The 21835-nt window shown below is 39.9% G+C and overlaps 1 protein-coding gene across 8 annotated transcripts in view; it reads left to right on the forward strand.

Moving 5' to 3' along the window:
• LOC130679045 (olfactory receptor 6C74-like) overlaps positions 1–21835 on the forward strand; it is a 266982-nt gene that overhangs the window by 221875 nt on the left and 23272 nt on the right. For 6 of the 8 annotated variants that reach the window (XM_057486758.1, XM_057486754.1, XM_057486757.1 and 3 more), the window contains one exon: positions 17512–19441. In XM_057486758.1, coding sequence (XP_057342741.1) covers positions 17535–18473 — 939 coding nt within the window. In that variant the 5' untranslated portion in view covers positions 17512–17534 and the 3' untranslated portion in view covers positions 18474–19441. Of the gene's footprint in view, positions 1–17511; positions 19442–21835 lie in introns of those variants that run through there. The other 2 variants (XM_057486760.1, XM_057486759.1) reach the window with 1 other exon arrangement.

Genomic DNA, 21835 nt, shown 5'->3' on the forward strand with positions numbered 1-21835 from the left:
CTCCTCACTGACTTAACTAATTATTGCCACTGGGGCGGAAAGTGGAGTGAAATCCCATATGTGCAGGCCTTTTGGACTTTGCGCACCCGTCCAGATCTATATGTTAAGTGATCTCCTTCCCAAGTTTTGTTGGCCCAGGCCTCCGCCAAGGACCGCTGAGCTCTACCACTCCTATTACTGGGAGGCTCTTCTCTGACGGACTCGGTGGAAGATCTCGGCTACCCCCCTTCCCACTCCTCCAGGCCCACCGCGGGGGCCAGCTCCCTTCCTCATTGTTCGTATCATCCATCTTGTTCTCCTTCTCTCCCAGTCTCTCCTCCACCTTGCTCTCCTTTTCTTCCAGTCTCTCCTCCGCCTTGTTCCCCTTCTTTTCCAGTCTTGCCACCATTTTACTCCACAGGTGCTGACTCCACTTCAGATAAAACTCCCCCATATCCTAGTCCCCTGCCTTCAAGTTCTGCACCAAGTCCCCTGCCTTCAAGTTCTGCACTGATTCCCAGGTTGTATCCCCCACTACCAAAGTCACCTCCTCCATCCCCTCCTTCAAATCTACCACCATCTTACTCACCACAGCTGGCACCCAAATGGTCTAGCCCTCCTGTAACCCGCTCTAAGTCACAGCGGTCTTAAGCTCATGTGATAGCTCCTCTGAGAGAGGTAGCAGGAGCTGAAGGAGTGGTGCAAGTTCATGTTCCCTTTTCCCTGGCAGACTTGTCCCAAGTAGAACAATGATTGGGATCCTTTTCCTCCAACCCCGTAATGTTCGCTAAACAATTTAAATATCTTACTAGAGCTTACAAGCTCACCTGGCATGATGTACATGTAGTCCTCCAATTCACTCTAACCCCAGAGGAATATTACCATGTCACGTCAGTGGCACAGCACTGTGCCAATGAGGCCCATGCCACGGATGAGTGGGAACCTATGGGCAGAGAAGCTATTCCTCTACAAGAACCCCTATGAGATTATAATTCTCCTGAGGGTGAAGCATGCCGGGATTGCATGGTTTGCTACTTATTGGCAGGTATGAACTCTACTGCCCAAAAAGCTATCAGTTATGATAAGCTTAGAGAAATTACCCAGAAACCTGACCAAAACCCATCAGAATTCCTCAAGCACCTCAAAGAAACTCTAGGAGCTTTCACTAAGATTGGCCCGGCCTCAGTGTTAGGTTCCTCTCTCTTGGCCATGCATTTTATAACTCAGTCCGCTCCTGACATCAAGCGCAAGCTTAAAAAGGCTGAAGATGCTCCAAAATCTTAGAACTACAGACTATTTACTGTTAAAAGAACATAAGGGACGTGAACATTCCCCAGGAGTGGGTTGTTTCAATTTGTCTGATTTCTCTCAGACTGTTCAAGTTCAGTTGGACAATATCCACCATATCATAGATACGTTTTCACAAATGCCTAAGGTGCTTAACTGGTTTTCTTGGTTTCACTGGAGATGGCTGTTAATTACAGATATGCTTTGGTTATGTAACTATACTCCTATTATGTTAATGTGTGTGTGCAATTTAAGTAGTAGCTTAAAACCTGTACATGCTGAAGTTACTCTACAAGAAGATAGGTCAAAGAAATAATCAATCTTCCCATGTTTTCTTCCGCCTGCTACTTCTATAGTTTTTCTTCTTCCTAATTACAACCCTTAAATAGAATTCGTGCCTCATATCAAATTTACCGAGTATCATAATTCTTCCAAGTGGTAAAGATACCTCAAGACAAATGCTGGGCATAGAAGCTACAGGGCATAAATATGCAAAGAAATAAAAAGCTAACCATTTCAAACAATAAGGCTTCTCTCTCACTTACCAACTTTACATTTCCCTGTATGGCCCCGGAAGATGACTGGTTAGCCAGAGACGGGTAAGATTCCTCAAGGGAGGAACAACCTAAGACAGAAACAGTCGCAGGGGGGTCATCAGGTGAGAAATTGGGGATCAACAGAGGTGAGGCTTAGAACCTCACCCCCCCTTTTCTGAGAGAAATCTTCTGCATACGTGGATGTTTTATTGCCCTCGTCTAGCTCGGATTAACACATAGTCTACAGGCACACACCTGATCATCTACATTTGCTCTCTTACAACACTAAACTATGTTTTCTACCTTTATCTTGTATCTACCTACCACTTCAGCATTTTATTAAAAATAATAATAATAAAGAGAGAAATGTGTTATCCACACATAAATCAAGTATAAAAACCAAATGAGTATTCATATTTGAACTGTTTACAGTTCATAATGCATGAGCAAAACCGAAAGTTTCTGTGATGACTGCCCTTGTAATGTTCACTATGTAACTTATTCATTATGTAAGAATTTGTTCTCCATGTAAGAACTTGTTTGTTATGCCTCAGAAGATTGGAGACTGACGAAAATTAGGCTTGGGGTGGATTAATGATTGTGCATTGAGCATTGACTCCCCTATACAGAATTTTATTGTCGTTAACAACCATTCGATCAATAAATATGAGAGATGCCCTCACAAAAAAAAAAAAAAAAAAAGGACAGACTTCCAATGGCAAAATAAATAAGTAACTGGGATGTAATGTATAGCATAAGGAATATAGTCAAGATATTGTAACAGCTTGGTAGGGTGATAGCTGGAACCTAGAATTATGTATATAAATGTTTTATCACTGTGTTGTACACTTGAAACTAATGTAATGTAATACTGTGCGTCAACTACCCTTCAATAAAAAATAAAAAAATTAAAAAAAAAACCGAGAATCCAGCAGAAAAAAAAAAAAAAAGGCTGAAGATGGTCCCCAAACCCCTCTAGGAGACCTGGTAGATATGCATTTAAAGTTTTTAATGCCCGAGAGGACAAGAGTGAGAGAAAGTCAGCTGACTGAATGGCAGAACAAACTTGTGCCATAACAGCTGCTCTGCGGCTGGCTCATAGAGATTGTTGGGGTGTCCCTGAAGATTGACTCGAACCTCCGGGCCCTTGCTTTCAGTGTGGCAAAGAAGGGCACTGGGCACAGAAGTGCCCAAACCCACGCAAACTGACCGAACCATGCCCCAGCTGTGGTTAAGTGAGGTCATTGGAAAGTAGAGTGTCCACTAGAGGGTGGTCCTCCCCTGGTGGCAGAGTCCCGCGGGGGGCAGACGCCCTTGAAGGACTACCCTTCAGACCTGCTGGGCACCCTTGAAGATTGAAGATGCCTGGACTCGGACACCCCGATCACCCTCACCAAGCCTAGGGCTAAGCTGTGGATAGTGGGTAAGTCCATCTCTTTCTTGGTGGACACGGGGGCTACCTACTCTGTTCTCCCCTCCTTTAAAGGGCCTTTATACCCTGCTAAGGTCTCTGTAGTTGGAGTCATGGGAACTCCCTCCAAGCTCTTGGAGACGGGCCCAGTAGCCTGCACCTTTCAAAGCATCCCGTTTACTCATTCCTTTCTTGTCATGCCTTCCTGTCCTACCCCTCTGTTAGGACGAGATTTGCTCTATAAGTTAGGAGCCTCTATTTCCCTCCCACCTTTTAAATGCTTACAAAATGCCAGAAACTCACTCGTTGCTTTAGTCGGCGAAGAAGAGTTAGACGACAGAGACCTAAGTCTCCCAACTCCCTGGACTGCTGTCAGTCCAGTTGTGTGGGACATCTCCACCCCCGTGGTGGCAACCCACCACACCCCAGTTTTAATACACCTTAAAGACCCATCCCACTTCCCTTCTCAGCCTCAATTTCCTATTTCGCAGGTTCACCAAAGGGGACTACAGCTTATTGTTAATCGTCTACTCTTGCAAGGGCTTTTAGTACCGACTCACTCTCCATGCAGTACTCCCATCTTGCCAGTAAAAAAGCCTTCTGGAGCATACTGCCTCGTTCAAGACCTCCGAATAATTAACGAGGCTGTTATCCCTTTACACCCAGTAGTGCCTAACCCATACACTCTTCTATCTCAGGTCCCATCCGGTACCTCTCATTCTACTGTACTAGACCTTGAAGATGCCTTTTTCACTATACCTCTCCACTCAGAATCGCAGTCGCTATTTGCCTTCACGTGGGAAGACCCTGATACCTGTCGATCTAGACAACTGACCTGGACAGTTCTACCTCAGGGTTTTAGAGAGAGCCCCCATCTTTTTGGACATGCCCTGGCAGAGGACCTTTCGCGACATTCAACGGGCAAGAGTTCTCTCCTCCAATATGTGGATAATCTTTTACTTTGCAGCCCCTCAAAGGAGGCCTTGGTCCTGGACACCACATCCCTTCTCAATTTCCTGGCAGACCTGGGGTGCAGGGTATCCCCAGCCAAAGCACAGCTGTCTCTACCTCAAGTTACATACCTTGGGCTGACTCTAACTCCCACCACTAAAGCCCTGATGGCGGACTGAGTGGTTGTGATTAAAGCTCTCCTGCCACCTACTTCAGGAGCCGAGATACTATCCTTTCTAGGATTAGTAGGGTTTTTCAGACACTGGGTGCCTAACTTTTCCCTTCTGGCGAGACCACTCTATGCGGCTGCTACAGAGACTCCTACTGGGCCGCTAACTTCACCCACTGAAGCAGCTTCTTTTTTCAATCAGTTGCGGAATGCGTTACTCTCATCCCCCCCTCTGATGTTCCCCGACCTAACCAAGCCCTTTACCCTATATACAGCAGAAAGGGCAGGAGTGGCCACCAGAGTGCTGGTACAGCCAGTGGGGCCAGGGTGCCATCCCATTGCATTTCTCTCCAAACAGTTGGATGCCACCACCAGAGGGTGGCAGCCTTGCCTCTGAGCCCTGGCAGCTGCGGGAAGTCTGGCCCAAAAAGCCCTGAAATTAATGCTCCAACAGCCCATTACTGGGTATTCCCCACACTGGTTACAAGATCTTTTGAGTCATAAATCCCTGGCCTCCTTGAGTCTGTCAAGAGTACAAGAATTCCACCTCCTGTTTATTGAACATCCACAGCTAATCCTACAAGTCTCTCCACCCCTTAACCTAGTCTCCTTGCTTCCCGTCAGTGATCAGGCAGATCAGCCCACTCATTCCTGTGTAGAGATTGTAGAAGCTCTTAGAAAACCTAGAGAGGGCCTACAAGACATGCCCCTCAAAAACCCTGACTTGACCTTTTTCATAGACGGAAGCTTGCTGAAGGGGAGTGCTGGGGTGCGAAGGGCAGCCTATGCAGTGGTAACTCTGTTGCAAGTGATAGAAGCAAACCTACTCCCATCTGGGACCACCTCCCAGAAAGCCGAATTAGTAGCTCTTACCCGAGCGTTACAGCTGGCAGCCGGGAAGAGAGCCACAATTTATACTGACTTTAAATATGCCTTCTTGATTACACACACTCATGCAGCAATTTGGAAGGAAAGGGGCTTCCTCACCACCAAGGGAACCCCAATCATCAATGGCAGGGCTATCAGCTGCATGCTACAGGCCCTAGAGGACCCCAAGGAGCTGGCCATCGTGCATTGTAAAGGACATAAAACTGGAAACGATCCAGTAACCAGAGATAATGCATTGGCAGACACGACGGCCCAACAGTTAACATCCGGGTCTAGCCCACCCTCTGTGTTGTTTCTTTCCTCCTCTCTACTGCCCCAGTACCCTGATGATTAACGACAACTGCTCCTACAACAAGGGGGAGTGTTAGGAGATCAGGGATGGATATATCTCAGAGGACGAATTGCCCTCCCCCAAGCCCAAAGCAGGGATGTCATATCCAAAATTCATCAGTTTCTACACATTGGGCTGGAAGCCATGCACTGGCTTCTATCCCCCATATTTGCCCCTTATGGTCTCTGCAAGGCCATAGATGAGGTACACCAAGGCTGCACTACTTGTCATCACATCTCATCTCAAGGTGCTCTGAAAATCCAGATGGCCCTCCACCAGATGAGAGGAACCATCCCCGGACAGGACTGGCAGGTCGATTTCACCCACATGCCTAAACATAAAAAACTCAGGTATTTACTAGTTCTGGTTGATACCTTTTCAGGATGGATTGAAGCCTTCCCCACCAACCAAGAGACAGCTTTGGTGGTGGCACAGACATTGGTAGCGCATATCATCCCCCCATTTTGGCCTGCCTGCCTCATTACAGTCGGACAACGGGCCTGCTTTCATCTCTCGGGTCACTCAGCTAACAGCCAAGGCTCTCAATATCACCTGGAACCTCCATATACCCTACCACCCCCAATCGTCGGGTAAGGTCGAAAGGGCTAACAGTCTCTTAAAAGACCAACTAACTAAGCTGTCTCTAGAGGTAAAGCTCTCGTGGCCCGATCTTCTCCCCATTGCTCTCACTCGGCTGCATGCTGCCCCCCGGGGACCAGCTGGACTATGTGCATTTGAGCTGATGTATGGCAGGCCCTTCTTATTAAAAACAGGCCTGCCCACTACCTCTCCTCCTTTGGCCTCCTACCTTCCTTACTTTACACTGTTGAGGCATCTTCTTAGGGAACATGCAGACCAGCTCCTACCCCAACCTATGTCATCCAGCAACCAAGGAGACGTAGCGATCCTTCAGCCAGGAGACAAAGTGCTCCTAATAGAACTCCAGCCAAAATCTCTCCAATCCCGCTGGACAGGGTCTTATATAGTAATCCTCACTACGCCCTCAGCAGCCAAACTACACAGGCACTCCTCCTGGTATCACCTTTCTAGGCTCAAATGGGTACCCAGACATGATGAGTGGGTGTCTTGTGAAGTTGGTCCTCTTAAGCTACGGGTTAGTCGTGTCAAGTACAGCCAGCCAAATAGATGACCCTATAGTCTCCAGGCAGAGCTATTCGGCATGGAAATTCAGGCTTAACCTAACCCTTCCTCATGGAACTGAGGCCCAAGAAGTAGGCACCCAAAGCTGCCTGCGTGCGGGTTGTCAGGCACCGGTTCAAATACTGATATACACAGACATCTTAAATACCTTCTCAAACCCAACACTATGCTTCCCTTACGACCAGACCTCTAGTACATGTACATTCCAATCCAACATGTATGGAGGATGCCATCCTGAAGCAAACAAATGTAAAGTCCATACAGTAAGAGACACGACAAGGGGAACCAATGACAAAATATTTACCAAGATACAAAATAGGCTATACATTACCGTTAGTGACCCATGGGACCAACGCTGGGAAAAAGGAGTACGGGGCAAGCTGTACGAAAGCAGTCAAGCCTTTCCACAGGGCACGATCAACATCAAAAGAGAGTGGACCACTGTAAACCCCAGTCTCACTGAGGTCTTAAACACCCAGGCATGGATATGAAGTAATATTTTAAAAACAGAACAGGCACTAAAACAGAGGATCCAGTCGGGCCCCTACCCCCACTCTCTATGACCAGCAGGAACACAACTTTCCTGGGCCAGAGTCATTAGAGAAACAGTGCAATTTCTTAATGCTTCACATATCCTCAGCAATGTGTCTAATTATTTCCTCTGTGCCTCCCTCTGATACCCCCCGGTGACTGCAGTTCCCATTAGTTTTTTCCAGGCTCAACCAGTAAACTCTGAAAAAGACTGCGGCCTCCCTTTAAGCGAGGTACCAATGTGGAAAACAAGCCTTGAGCCCAAAGCTCGGCATAAGTCCGGGGTCACCAGAAAACGGCATGAAAAGCCATCATCCCAGCTAACCTGCTACCTGACCCAGCATTCCAGTATCTCAGAATGGCCAATGGGAAGCCAATGCCGATGACGGGTGACTGTAGACACTCCAATTTCCCTTCAAGGAGGTGGATTCTTCTGGTGCAACAGCATGCTTACCCAATGCATCAACAGCACCATGGTAGGACCCTGCTTTTCGGTAATGCTAGTGCCCCAACTAACTTTGTACAGCAAACCTGAGGTAAGACAGGCACTAGACGAATGGTCTCTATATCAAAACACTAGACATAAGAGGGCGGTTTATCTACCGGTGCTGGTGGGAGTGAGCCTAGTTACTGCAGTGTCCGCAGCTGCCACAGGGGCAGGAGCGTTAGACCATACATAGCTTAGCGAGCTCTCAAAGTCTAGCAAGTCAATTGGCAGCATTAGACGACAGAGTGAGCCTAACCTTGGGAGAAATCTCAATCTCCCTTATTTCCCTCCAGCGACAACTTACTTCCCTTGCCCAGGTCACCCTTCAAAATCGGCGGGCCTTAGATCTGCTTACTGCAGAAAAGGGCGGAACCTGTATTTTCTTGGAGGAAGAATGCTGCTACTATATCAATGAGTCTGGGGTCATAGAGCAAAGCGTTAAAAAACTACAAGAATTACAAAAACACCTCCACAAAACATGAGTATCTGAAGGTGGCCCTTATGGGTGGCTTCAGCCTCCCATAATGGCCTGGCTAATGCCTCTGCTAGGCCCCTTAATAACAGTTTGTGGTTTACTCTTAATTGCCCCGTGTGTTTTCAAGTTTCTTCAACAGTGCATAGCAGAAATTTCACACATAAAACTTAATCAACTGTTGCTGCACAAGTACTCGCCCCTCCCGACTGAGCCTCCGGCCATCAACCAGCCTTAAACCCCCCACGTCACCCCTCCTCAGTCAGAAGTAGCCAGATCAAGTCGGCGCCCATTATAACCAAAAGACTGAAATGTAAGGCTGAGAGCAGTGACGGGAGGAGCAAGCACGTTAGACCCTGATGATGTGTCAAAGACCCCAGCTGTTGCCCCCTCCCAACCTGAAAAATGTGCCTTACGTTAGCCAATCCTTGCACTGCTGTAAATCTAAGCTCCGCCTCCCCCTACCTTCTTTAAAAACTCGCTGCCTGTCTGCTTACGCGCGCGAATTCCACAGCCTCTATTTCTGTAGACTGGGGAAATCTTGCCCGGGTGTTTGCGTTCAAATAAACTACCTGGCCCTTCGTTGCCTCGCTTCGCCTGTTTATTTCGGCTAGAATTTATCTTACAGAAAGAATATTGAGAGAACTGTGTGACCAATCCAAATGGAACAATATTTGTATTATAGGGATACCAAAAGAAGAAGAAAAGAGAGAATGGGATAGAAAGTGTCTTTGAGAAGGTAGTTGCTGAAAACTTCCCCAATCTGGGGAAGGAGATAGTTGCTCACGCCATGGAGATCCACAGATCTCCCAACACAAGGGACCCATGGAAGACAACACCAAGACATATAGTAATTAAAATGGAAAAGATTAAGAATAAGGACAGACTGTTAAAAGCAGCTAGAGACAGAAATAAGATCACATACAAAGGAAAGCCCATCAGGCTAACATCAGACTTCTCAGCACAAATCTTACAGGCCAAAAGGGAGTGGCATGATGTATTTAATGCCATGAAGCAGAATGGTCTGGAACCAAGATTACTTTATCTGGCAAGATTATCATTTAAATTTGAAGGAGGGATTAAACAATTTCCAGATAAGCAAAAGCTGAGAGAATTTACCTCCCACAAACCATCTGTGCAGTCTATTTTGGAGGGACTGCTATAGATTGGAAGTGTTCCTAAGGTGGACTAGCTGTTACCAGAGGTAATAAAACCACAGTAAAGAAAGTAGAACAGCTAATTACTAAGCAAATGCAAAATTAAATTAACTATCCCCAAAGTCAATAAAGGGATAGACAAAAAGTACAGAATTTGATACCTAATGTAGAAAGAATGGAGGAGGAAGAAAAAGGAGGAGAAATAGAAAAGAACCTTTAGATTGTGTTTGTAACAGCATACTAAATGAGTCAAGTTAGACTCTTACATAGTAAGGAAATGAGGCCTTGTACATTTGGTAACCACGAATCTAAAGCCTGAAATGGCAATAAGTACATACCTATCAGTAATCACCCTAAATGTAAATGGACTGAATGCACCAATCAAAAGACATAGAGTCACTGAATGGATAAAAAAATAAGACCCATCTATATGCTGCTTAAAAGAGACTCACCTCAACCCCAAAGACATGCACAGACTAAAAGTCAAGGGATGGAAAAAGATATTTCATGTAAACAATAGGGAGAAAAAAGCAGGAGTTTCAGTACTAGTATCAGACAAAATAGACTTCAAAACAAAGAAAGTAACAAGAGATAAAGAAGGACATTACATAATGATAAAGAGCTCAGTCCAACAAGAGGATATAATCATTATAAATATATATGCACCCAACACAGGAACACCATCATTTGTGAAACAAATACTAACAGAACTAAAGGAGGAAATAGAGTGCAATGCATTCATTTTAGGAAACTTCAACACACCATTCACCCCAAAGGACAGATCCACCAGACAGAAAATAACTAAGGACACAGAGGCACTGAACAACACACTAGAACAGATGGACCTAATAGACATCTATAGAACTCTACATCCGAAAGCAACAGGATACACATTCTTCTCAAGTGCACATGGAACATTCTCCAGAATAGACCACATACTAGGCCACAAAAAGAGCCTCAGTAAATTCATAAAGATTGAAATTCTACGAACCAACTTTTCAGAACACAAAGGTGTAAAACTAGAAATAAATTGTACAAAGAAAGCGAAAAGGCCCACAAACACATGGACGCTTAACAACATGCTCCTAAATAATCAATGGATCAACGAACAAATTAAAATAGAGATCCAGCAATATATGGAAACAAATGACAACAACAACACAAAGCCCCAACTTCTGTGGGATGCAGCGAAAGCTGTCTGAAGAGGAAAGTATATAGCAAACTAGGCATATTTAAAGAAGGAAGAACAAACCCAAATGAATAGTCTAATATCACAATTATCAAAATTGGAAAAAGAAGAACAAATGAGGCCTAAGGTCAGCAGAAGGAGGGACATAGTAAAGATCAGAGAAGAAATAAATAAAATTGAGAAGAATAGAATAATAGAAAAAAATCAATAAAACCAAGAGGTGGTTCTTTGAGAAAATAAAGAAAATAGATAAGCCTCTAGCCAGATTTATTAAGAGAAAAAGAGAATCAACACACAGCAACAGAATCAGAAACGAGAAAGTAAACATCATGTCGGACCCAAAAGAAATATATAGAATTATTAGAGACTACTATGAAAACCTATATGCTAAGAAGTTGGAAAACCTAGAAGAAATGGACAACTTCCTAGAAAAATACAACCTTCCAAGACTGACCAAGGGAGAAACACAAAATCTAAACAAACCAATTACCAGCAAAGAAATTGAAGGGGTAATCAAAAAACTACCCAACAACAAAACCGCCAGGCTAGATGGATTGCCCTCGGAATTTTATGAGACATGCAGAGGAGATATAATTCCCATTCTCCTTAAAGTTTTCCAAAAAATAGAAGAGGAGGGAATACTCCCAAACTCATTCTATGAAGCCAACATAACCCTAATATCAAAACCAGGCAAAGACCCCACCAAAAAAGAAAATTACAGACCAATATCCCTGATGAATGTAGATGCAAAAATACTCAACAAAATACTAGCAAACCGAATTCAAAAATACATCAGAAGGATCATACACCATGACCAAGTGGGATTTATCCCAGGGATGCAAGGATGTTACAATATCTGAAAATCCATCAACATCATCCACCACATAAACAAAAAGGACAAAAACCACATGATCATCTCCATAGATGCTGAAAAAAGCATTAAACAAAATTCAACATCCATTCATGATAAAAACTCTCAACAAAATGCTTATAGAGGACACGTACCTCAACATAATAAAGGCCATATATTATAACCCATAGCCAACATCATACTGAACAGTGAAAAGCTGAAAGCTTTTCCTCTGAGATCGGGAACAAGACAGGGATGCCCACTCTGCCCACTGTTATTCAACATAGTACTGGAGGTCCTAGCCATGGTAATTAGACAAAACAAAGAAATACAAGAAATCCAAATTGGTTAAGGAGAAGTTATGCTGTCACTATTTGTAGATGACATGATATTGTACATAAAAACCCCTAAAGACTCCACTCCAAAACTACTAGAACTGATATTGGAATGCAGCAAAGTTGTAGGATACAAAATTAACACAGAAATATGTGGCTTTCTTATACACTAACAATGAACTAATAGAAAGAGAGATCAGGAAAACAATTCCATTCACAATTGCATCAAAAAGAATAAAATATCTAGGAATAAACCTAACCAAAAAAGTGAAAGACCTATACCCTGAAAACTACAAGACACTCTTAAGAGAAATTAAAGAGGGCACTAACAAATGGAAACTCATCCCATGCTCTTGGCTAGGAAGAATTAATATCATCAAAATGACCATCCTGCCAAAGCAATATACAGATTTGATGCAATCCCTATCAAATTACCAACAACATTCTTCAAAGAACTAGAACAAATAGTTAACAAATTCATATGGAAACACCAAAGACCCCGAATAGCCAAAGCAATCCTGGGAAGGGGGGGATCTCACTCCCCAACTTCAAGCTCTACTACAAAGCCACAGTACTCAAGACAGTTTGGTACTGGCACAAGAACAGAGCCACAGACCAGTGGAACACAATAGAGACTGCAAATATTAACCCAAACATGTATGGTCAATTAATATATGATAAAGGAGCCATAGACATACAATGGCGAAATGACAGTCTCCTCAGCAGATGGTGCTGGCAAAACTGGACAGCTACAGGGAAGAGAATGAAACTGGATCACTGTCTTACCCCATACACAAAAGTAAATTCGAAATGGATCAAAGACATGAACAAAACTCATGAAACCATAAAACTCTTAGAAAAAAACATAGGCAAAAATCTCTTGGACATAAGCATGAGCGACTTCTTCATGAACATATCTCCCCGGTCAAGGGAAACAAAAGCAAAAATGAACAAGTGGGACTATATCAAGCTGAAAATCTTCTGTACAGCAAAGGAAACCATCAATAGAACAAAAAGGTATCCTTCAGTATGGGAGAATATATTCATAAATGACAGATCTGATAAAGGGTTGACATCCAAAATATATAAAGAGCTCATGCACCTCAACAAACAAAAAGCAAATAATTCAGTTAAAAAGTGGACAGAGGAACTGAACAGGCAGTTCTCCAAAGAAGAAATTCAGATGGCCAACAGACACATGAAAAGATGCTCCACACCACTTGTCATCAGAGAAATGCAAATTAAAACCACAGTGAGGTATCACCTTACACCGGTAAGGATCGCCACCATCCAAAAGACAAATAACAACAAATGTTGGTGAGGTTTCAGAGAAAGGGGAAACCTACTGCACTGCTGGTGGGAATGCAAATTAGTTCAACCATTGTGGAAAGCGGTAGGCAGGTTCCTCAAAAAGCTCAAAATAGAAATACCATTTGACCCAGAAATTCCACTTTTTGGCATTTACCCTAAAAATGCAGAAGCCCAGTTTGAAAAAGACAGATGCACCCCTATGTTTATCGCAGCACTATTTACAATAGCCAAGAAATGGAAGCAACCTAAGTGATCATCAATAGATGAATGGATAAAGAAGATGTGGTACATATACACAATGCCATAAGAAGAAAACAAATCCTACCATTTGCAACAACATGGATGGAGCTAGAGGGTATTATGCTCAGTCAAATAAGCCAGGTGGAGAAAGACAAGTACCAAATGATTTCATTCATATGTGGAGTAGAAGAACAAAGAAAAAAACTGAAGTAGCAAAGCAGCAGCAGACTCACATAACCCAAGAATGGACTAACAGTTACTAAAGCGAAAGGGACTGGGGAGGATTGGTGGGAAGGGAGGGATAAGGTGTGGGATAAAAAAAGAAAAGAAAGGGGTCATTATGATTATCATGTATAATGAGGGGGTGACACGGGGAGGGCTGTACAAAGCAGAGAAGACAAGTAGTGACTGTATAGCATCTTAGTACTCTGATGGACAGAGACTGTAATGGGGTAAGTGGGGGTGACTTGGTGATAGGGGTAGTCTAGTAAACATAATGTTCCTCATGTAACTGTAGATTAATGATACAAAATAAAAAAAAAAAACTCCAGACCCCAAATCCTTAAGCACACCTCCTCTGTGAGTTTGCCCACAGTCCCCTTTCTTTGAGTGTGTCACTCTCTCTGTTCCACTCCAGATAGTTGGGAAGGGGCTACTGAGAGCTCCTGGCTTGCAAGTACCCATCTCCTGGGTGACCTGGACGCAGATGCCACTATACCATCCTGCTCCTTAGTATCCTGCCTGAAAATCTCCTTTCTTTACCTTTGGAAAGTTCTCAGAAGATAGTCTCACTCCGTCCAGTGCTCTTCGGCTCCCCTAAATCCTGGGGTGGTGGGGACTCAGGTCCCATGCAATGCAGATTCAAGCGGACACTGGATGCCAGGTGACCAGCCATAGGAGTTGGCAGGGGTTTATGCCCTATGCGAAGTGGGAGTTCAATGAGCTTCCCTTTCCTCCCTCTGTTTTCCCTTCCTCTCTGGTTTATTCAAGTAAACCTTTGTCTGCCTTGACTCTGGCCCACTCCTCACTTGGAGTGTATTCAAATTAAACTTTCACTCTGCTTCACAACTGTGTCTCTGCCCTTCAGTGCTTTGCTGTGGTGGGACAAGAACTGAGGAGGACAAGCTCAACCCGCTAACAGAAATTGCACATTATCTCTATTTACAGTTTCGAACAAAAGTCAGCTACATGGCTACAATAAATTGCAAGGAAGGCTAATAATAGGCATAGGTTAATAATTTATTAATATAGAAGAAATGGAGAATGCTTTGGAATTCTGAAATTTTTAAGATCTACTTTAAGATCCCCTGGATAACATCACAAAGACTATTTGGAGGAAAGGTGGCTTCCAGAATAGAAATTAAATGGCATAAAGGACATGAGATGCTAGTTGTATCTAGAGAATTAATCATGGTGTATTTAGCCTGAGGTACAATTTTTTCTTTGACCGGCCAAATTCTCCAATTTATATTGTCACTTTTATTACCAATTAAAATAATTTTATTTTGTTTCCAAATCCTCGTGTCTATATATAGGATTGCAAAACATCAGTATGGGAAGGCAAGCATATGTTAGGGAAATCTCTACTGAATTATCTGGAGAGTTTAAATTAGTGTTTTCTTTTTCCGTTGTTATTTCTAAAAATATTTAGTGCCTATGAAAAGCCTTTGTACACATATAAATATTTGATCCTTTGGGAATAGTGTTCTTGCATCTCATATCCTACTGAGAATTCATCATAATCATTAGATGTTCCCCTTCAGAGTTCAAAGAGCATAAATACTCCATGAGATTAGTGTTGGTTAATTTATATAGCACTGCAAATAACACTTAGAAAATTATTTATTATATGAATAAGTAAATGGTTGTGATAGGAATATTTAATAAAGGAGTCTAAAATTTGAAAAAAAGTAACATAATGTTTACAAAATTTCCATTTATAACAAGAAAAACAGGCATAGATTGCAGTTAGCCTGAGCTCTGCCAGAGAGGAGCGGGCTGCCCATGTGCTCTCTACAGCTGGTTGATGAAGCAGCGAAATGTGGAAGCAGAGGAGTTACATTTTGTCGAAAAAAATCTGTGCATATTACATGTTCTTAAAAATGGTATTTGAGTTTTTAAGTGTTTTTGGCAGACTGGTTTTGGCCTCAAAAATATGGAAAAGAATCGGCACATCTAAAAATTAAAGATCATTTCCTGTATTTTTTTAATTTTAGCATTATGTTTTTAATGTTATTTTTTCTAACCTTTTAAATTTTGATTTAGGGAAAATGGTGAAAGAATACAAATGGAATACAATGATAATTTAGTATTAAAAACAGTTCCTTTAAAAATTTATCTAATAGTCACAATAAGTAATACAACTAAGCGTATTGCATTCACAGGCCTGCCTTCTAATGGTTTGCTAATGTGACCTTTCTTAACTTTTTACAGTGTGTTTAGGTAAGAGTTGGTGTTTTTGACATGGAACAAATGTAATTAGGTATATACATTCCTACATTATTACCTTGGGTGTGATTTGTGTAAATGAGGGAAGATGTATAATAATTGCTTCGCAGTGACGTGAATGTAAACAGGTTGTGAATGTAAAGGGAAAAGTGACAGTCATCTCTTTTCACCCAAATTGTGTGTATTAGTAACATAACTTTGAGAGAAGGTCTCATTTTTTTGTATCTTAGTATCCTCCTATAAACTCCTCTAGATATTATAGGAAAAGACTTTTATTTTACTTTATATGTTTATTTTGTTTTATTTATGTGCCTTTTCAAAAGTAATGCATGATTTAGAGGTTGAAAACAATTATCTTGATATTATCAAGACAGAAAACATTGTGTTATCTAGGGTCCATCACTAAAATTTAAACTTTTTCTGCATTTGATGATGAAGATCCCAAGGAAGATGATTTTCTTTAGAGATATTATTAATCTTCTTTTAAAGAAATACACTAAAATATGTCCTATAATTATGTACACAAAAAATAGTTTTGAACGGATAACTTTGGAAAACATGCTCTTTCAAATTTTTCCTGAACTTCAATTTACTACCTGTGCAGAACTAAACACCAAACTGTCTTAATATATGCCTGATGTTGAGAATAGTTTTCTATAATTAACATTTTCTTAATTATGTGTTAGCCAAACATTTAATGTACTATCTTAGGGAAAAATAATGCATCCTGAAATTCATGTCACCACTATTCTGAGATTCACTATGTGTTTAATAATTACCAAACACTCATTCCTCATCTCTTTTATGTCATACTGATCTCAACATTATTCATCATTACAGTCTTTGCTTAATAAAAATAAAAAGATAAAATAATCAGAAAGAAAACAAGTAGGTGCAGAGAAATATGATTGATTTTCATCTTATAATTTTTTTACAAATATTAACTAAGTAACATATTTATTACTAATTTCTGTATTTTTAACTTTTTCAAAATTTTACTTATTAACATATTTTTAATATTCTTTGGAATTTTTCACCAAACTCACTTTCCTATCTCTAAAAAACCTTTCTTACCTCTCTAGGTTTCTGTAAGCTTTGTTGTTACCTTTCTCTTCTTTGACCTCTCATACTTCATACAATGTACTGAATACGTATTTTTATATTTCTGTCTACTTTTATACCTTTCCTCTCATTTGTCACTTGATTTTAGCGGTCTATTCTCAAATTCACAACATGCATTGGAAAACTGAAATTACCATTGTGGCTACTGATTTTCTCACGGTGCGACATAGGTAGGGTAGTGATCATAACAGACGTTCAGGAAACATGTTTGTGCGTGTGTGTGAGAAACAGAGAGAAATGCAAACATGAGCTGAAACACTAATTATAACAGGTATTGATTATGCTCCTCATGTGCAAACTTCTTATATTAAACTGAAATAGCATACATCCTAAAGTCTTGCATAAATCCGAGAGAGAAAAACCTTTCATTTTAAGTTTTGAAAAGTCCCTCTAACTTCTTTACAGATTATTCACATAAAAACAATGAACAGTTACTGTCCTCATATAGGTTATCCAATAGTAGAATTGCAAACTAAAGATTGAACTCTCTGTCCAGATACTCTGGAAAGGCAAACTGTTGTTCTTCCTGTCATGGCCGTCTTAAGAACATGAATGAGCCTTGTATTGTTCTAGCTGAAACATCACCTTAACCACTAGTTATCGCTGTTACTTTCTCACTGGGATGCTCACTTTCTTGTTCTTCTTTTTGCATTTAGACCTGGACAAGTAGAGCACAGTAATGGAGAACCACACAAGAGTGACAGTGTTCATCCTAACAGGTCTGACTGAAGATCCACAGCTGGAGATGGTGTTGTTTACCTTCCTGCTGCTCACCTACCTGCTCAGCATCACCGGCAATCTGATCATCATCACACTCACCCTGCTGGATACTCACCTCAAGACCCCCATGTACTTCTTCCTTCGAAATTTTTCCTTCCTAGAAATTTCCTATACCACTACATGCATCCCTAAATTGCTGGTGATGATGGCAACTGGGGACAAAACCATTTCCTATAACAGTTGTGCAGCTCAGGTGTTTTTTGCCTTCCTTCTTGGAGCATCTGAATTTTACCTGCTGGCAGCCATGTCCTATGACCGCTATGTTGCCATCTGTAAGCCCCTGCATTACACAGTCATCATGAGCACTAAAATCTGCACACAGCTTGTCTTCTGTTGTTGGCTTGCAGGTTTTTTTGTCATCTTACCACCACTCCTCTTAGGCCTAAACATTGATTTCTGTGACTCTAACACTATTGATCATTTCTACTGTGACACAACTCCCCTCCTGCAGATCTCCTGCTCAGACACACAGCTGTTTGAGACAATGGGATTCGTTTCTGCTGTGATGACACTCCTGGTCACCTTGGCAATGGTGATAGTATCATATACGTATATTGCGATAACAATTCTAAAAATCCCTTCAGCCAATCAGAGGAAAAAAGCTTTCTCAACATGTTCTTCTCACATGATTGTGATCTCCCTTTCTTATGGCAGCTGCATCTTCATGTATGTTAAACCATCAGTGAAACAGAGAGTATCTTTTTCCAAGGGAATTGCAGTTCTCAATACCTCTGTTGCACCACTTTTGAACCCTTTCATCTACACCTTACGGAACCAACAGGTAAAAAAATCCTTCATGAATATGATACACAGAGTTGTTTCTCTCCCAAACAAATGACTATCCTTTTGCAGCACATGTAAAGAAACAAACAAAAGGACCCTGGCAATACCAGTGCATCCAATCGTAGCTTCCAATCAGTTTCCTCCTTTATTTTGATTTCCTTCCTTTGATATTTATCTTTATCTCATTTCAAGCTTTATTTTCAAAAAGCTTGGTTTCAAGAAAGTTTATTTTCTTTATAGATTTCATTATAGATTATTTCCACTTTACATCTTTTCCTGTTGATAACTGGAAACACTGAGCTAAGTTATTCAATCTGTCACTTTTATATTTGAATTCTAGTTAGTCTAGAATATAAATATATTTAATTAAAATATATTGAATGTAGCATGCATTGTAAATGTTATTATCATTCTTTATTGGCACTTAATTACAACTTACTTAAAACTAATATTCATTTATACTTTTTGTAATACTACCAATTTTTGTGCTAACTCTACTTAATAAAAATAAAATTGTGCCAGAGTTAGCAATTAGTGTTGATGTTCAAGTTAGAAAGTGTCTATTAAAAAAAAGATAGTTGTTTTAAAGTACATTCTATAGAATCTATTTGTTTTCTGTTAGTCCATTGTTAACATTTAGATGTATTTCAGTTGTAGATTAAAAAATGTGTTTTCTTACTGGTTTATTTTAAAAATTAATAATGACATTCAATACTTATTAGGTGTTTCCATACTCAAAAAGCACTCTTTAAAACCTTGGAATACTTCTGAAGCTACCTGGAAACTGCTTGTAAATGATTGTTAAATAAGGAGAACAATGCTAATTCAATGTATTTATTCTTTGCATTTGTATCTAATAACATATATAACTGTACTTCCTACCAGTGAAACCAAAATAGTAGGATAAACTAAACCTTTTCTTTAGGATGTTTTAATTCTTGCCATAGTCTGGAAATTCAGGGATTCAATTTCTGTGTCATGACCAGAATTTTAAAATATGAAATATAATAAAGAAATTTTTCGCATAAACACAGCATGTTACGTTATTTTCTTCCAGAAATGTCTGTGAATTAGGCCGTGATTTATTTTTCATTTTCTTTTTATTTTAAGTTTGTCCTTGATTTGAAAAAAATATATTTGGAAAATGCCATCTAGAACACCAAAATAAAACATAGCCAGGGAGAACAGTCAATATAGCCTGTGATGGACTGGTAAGTTTTGTAGGTTTTTATAAAATCTGTTAATTAACTAGATCTTAAAAAGACATTTGATTCATAAATGTGATTTCAGTAATAATGGTTATTGAAACAATTGATTGCATTATCCCTTGATCATTTCTATACATACATTTTCCATTTTGAGAAAATTAGTCTAATGTTCCTGGTGCAGTATCTAACTGAAAACATTTAAGAGCATTGAAAATGAAAAAAAATACATTTAACATAATAAGGCAATCTAATAAAACCAAAACCTAAAGCTCTCTCAATATTCTTTTCAGTTTGGATTCTCCATCATGCAGAAAGAGTTTATTTAAAACAGACTGAATAAGTGAAACGACCTTTTGGTCACTGAATTTTCTGAAATGCTTTATTTATATACTTTTAAATGTCATCTACTAGTTTTTTTAGCATAGAGGATTTCTGTAACTCTTTATAAAGACTGAGAACTTTCTAAACTAAGACTTCCCCATCCTCACTGCTTCCTGCTTACAGGCAGGTTAAAATTACATCACCTGGCTTCTCTTTATTTCAGTCAGTCTGTGACATTATCACTTCACATTATGTTTAATGGAAACCACTATCATTGGCCTCTGAATTCTGAATTCCCAGTTAGCTTAATAGTGCTGTATTTTTTCAATTTGGTCTTGAAAAAGTAACAAAACTTTAAATAGAAGTACAACTTATTCTAAGGGAACATCCACCAGAAAGTCTGAAACACTCACCCTGAAAAGCTTTCAACTTTCCTTTCTATTGAGGAAAGCTGAACAACCACTACAATATATAAATAAAATCTCTATTTGTTGACTACTTGCTAGATTATAGGCCTGGTAGGTGCTTTATATGTAATTCTGAAATGTGGCAAGATAATGATCATTATTAACATTATGCATAGGAACAAAAGATAGCTCAGGGAAAGATAATTTTGAAAAACACAGAGGAAAAAATAGATCATAAAAATTTGAACTGAGGAAGATGTATCTTTTATTACTCCCATGAAGGAGCAGTGAATTATATAATGATTAGTGAAAGATTGCTTGTAGTAATGATTAGTAAAAGAGGAGAAAAATAACACATGGAAAACAATCAAGAAAAATGGAGAAATTAATAAAATTAATGATCTTCCTAACAGATGCTTAAATTGGGAAGTTAGAGAAAGCAATTGCATAAGTACATCATAGAAATGCTAGGTATAAAGTACACATAAAACCTCTGTATGTGTAAATCTGGCCAATATGTAAACGGCAAAATAAATATTTGTAAAGATAATTCAGAACTGAAAGAGTTGAAAGTAACGAAGATGTTTGCAGAAATAATATGGCGAGGATCATAAGAAACTATGGAAGACAATTGCCTCATGAGGAATGAACCAGCACAATAACTACAACAAATACCTAATCCTGGTTTTGAAAAAACACCCAAATATGCAGATCAACTTCTTATGGTTTGTACAATAAATGATTCAAGGCACTATAAATTAGAAATGATACATATCCCTTTATGTATCACTAAGGAAGATGAAGTTAAGGAAAGCCCTTTTGATTGCTCTTTTATTTCACTTTCCTATATTTATGTTTCTTCCCATACATCATATAGGTGTAGGAAATCATCAACCTGTTTCTTAGACTGAATATCAAATGACAATAAATAGGTTGATAAAAAAGCAAAAATTAAGACAATGAAAAAGATGAACAGATGAGCTTTTACTGTGTTGAGTAAAAATATACGATAATATTCAGAGGTTATAAGTTAAATGCAGAAACTAGATGAAAATTTTATGTGAAAAATATAAATTGGTAGATATAATGTGGATTTAAATGTCTAGTCTGGAGGGGAAGCTTTTGGAACATGGGTTATAGGTGACACTGACATTTAGAATATACTTCAATAATTTTTCTTTGCTATCATTAGAAAGTGTAATTGATTTGAATTACATTTGAAGTTAAAGGAAGTATTCATATAGTAAGGAGTCAAATTGAAAACAATCAGGTAAATTGTATTTTGGCAAATAGAACCTATTCAAGTTCATTAAGAGGGGATATCTGTCATGATATTACTAAACTGATCTGTTACATGACTTTCACTATCATATAACATTTTAAGCAGGAAAAAAATACTCATCAATAGAATTCTACAAAACTGTCTCTCTTTGGTTGCCACATTTTTAAAAACTGAAAAAAAAATTGTTATTACTAGTTTA

The sequence above is a fragment of the Manis pentadactyla genome, chromosome 10, assembly GCF_030020395.1.
Source record: "Manis pentadactyla isolate mManPen7 chromosome 10, mManPen7.hap1, whole genome shotgun sequence".
NCBI lineage: Eukaryota > Metazoa > Chordata > Mammalia > Pholidota > Manidae > Manis > Manis pentadactyla.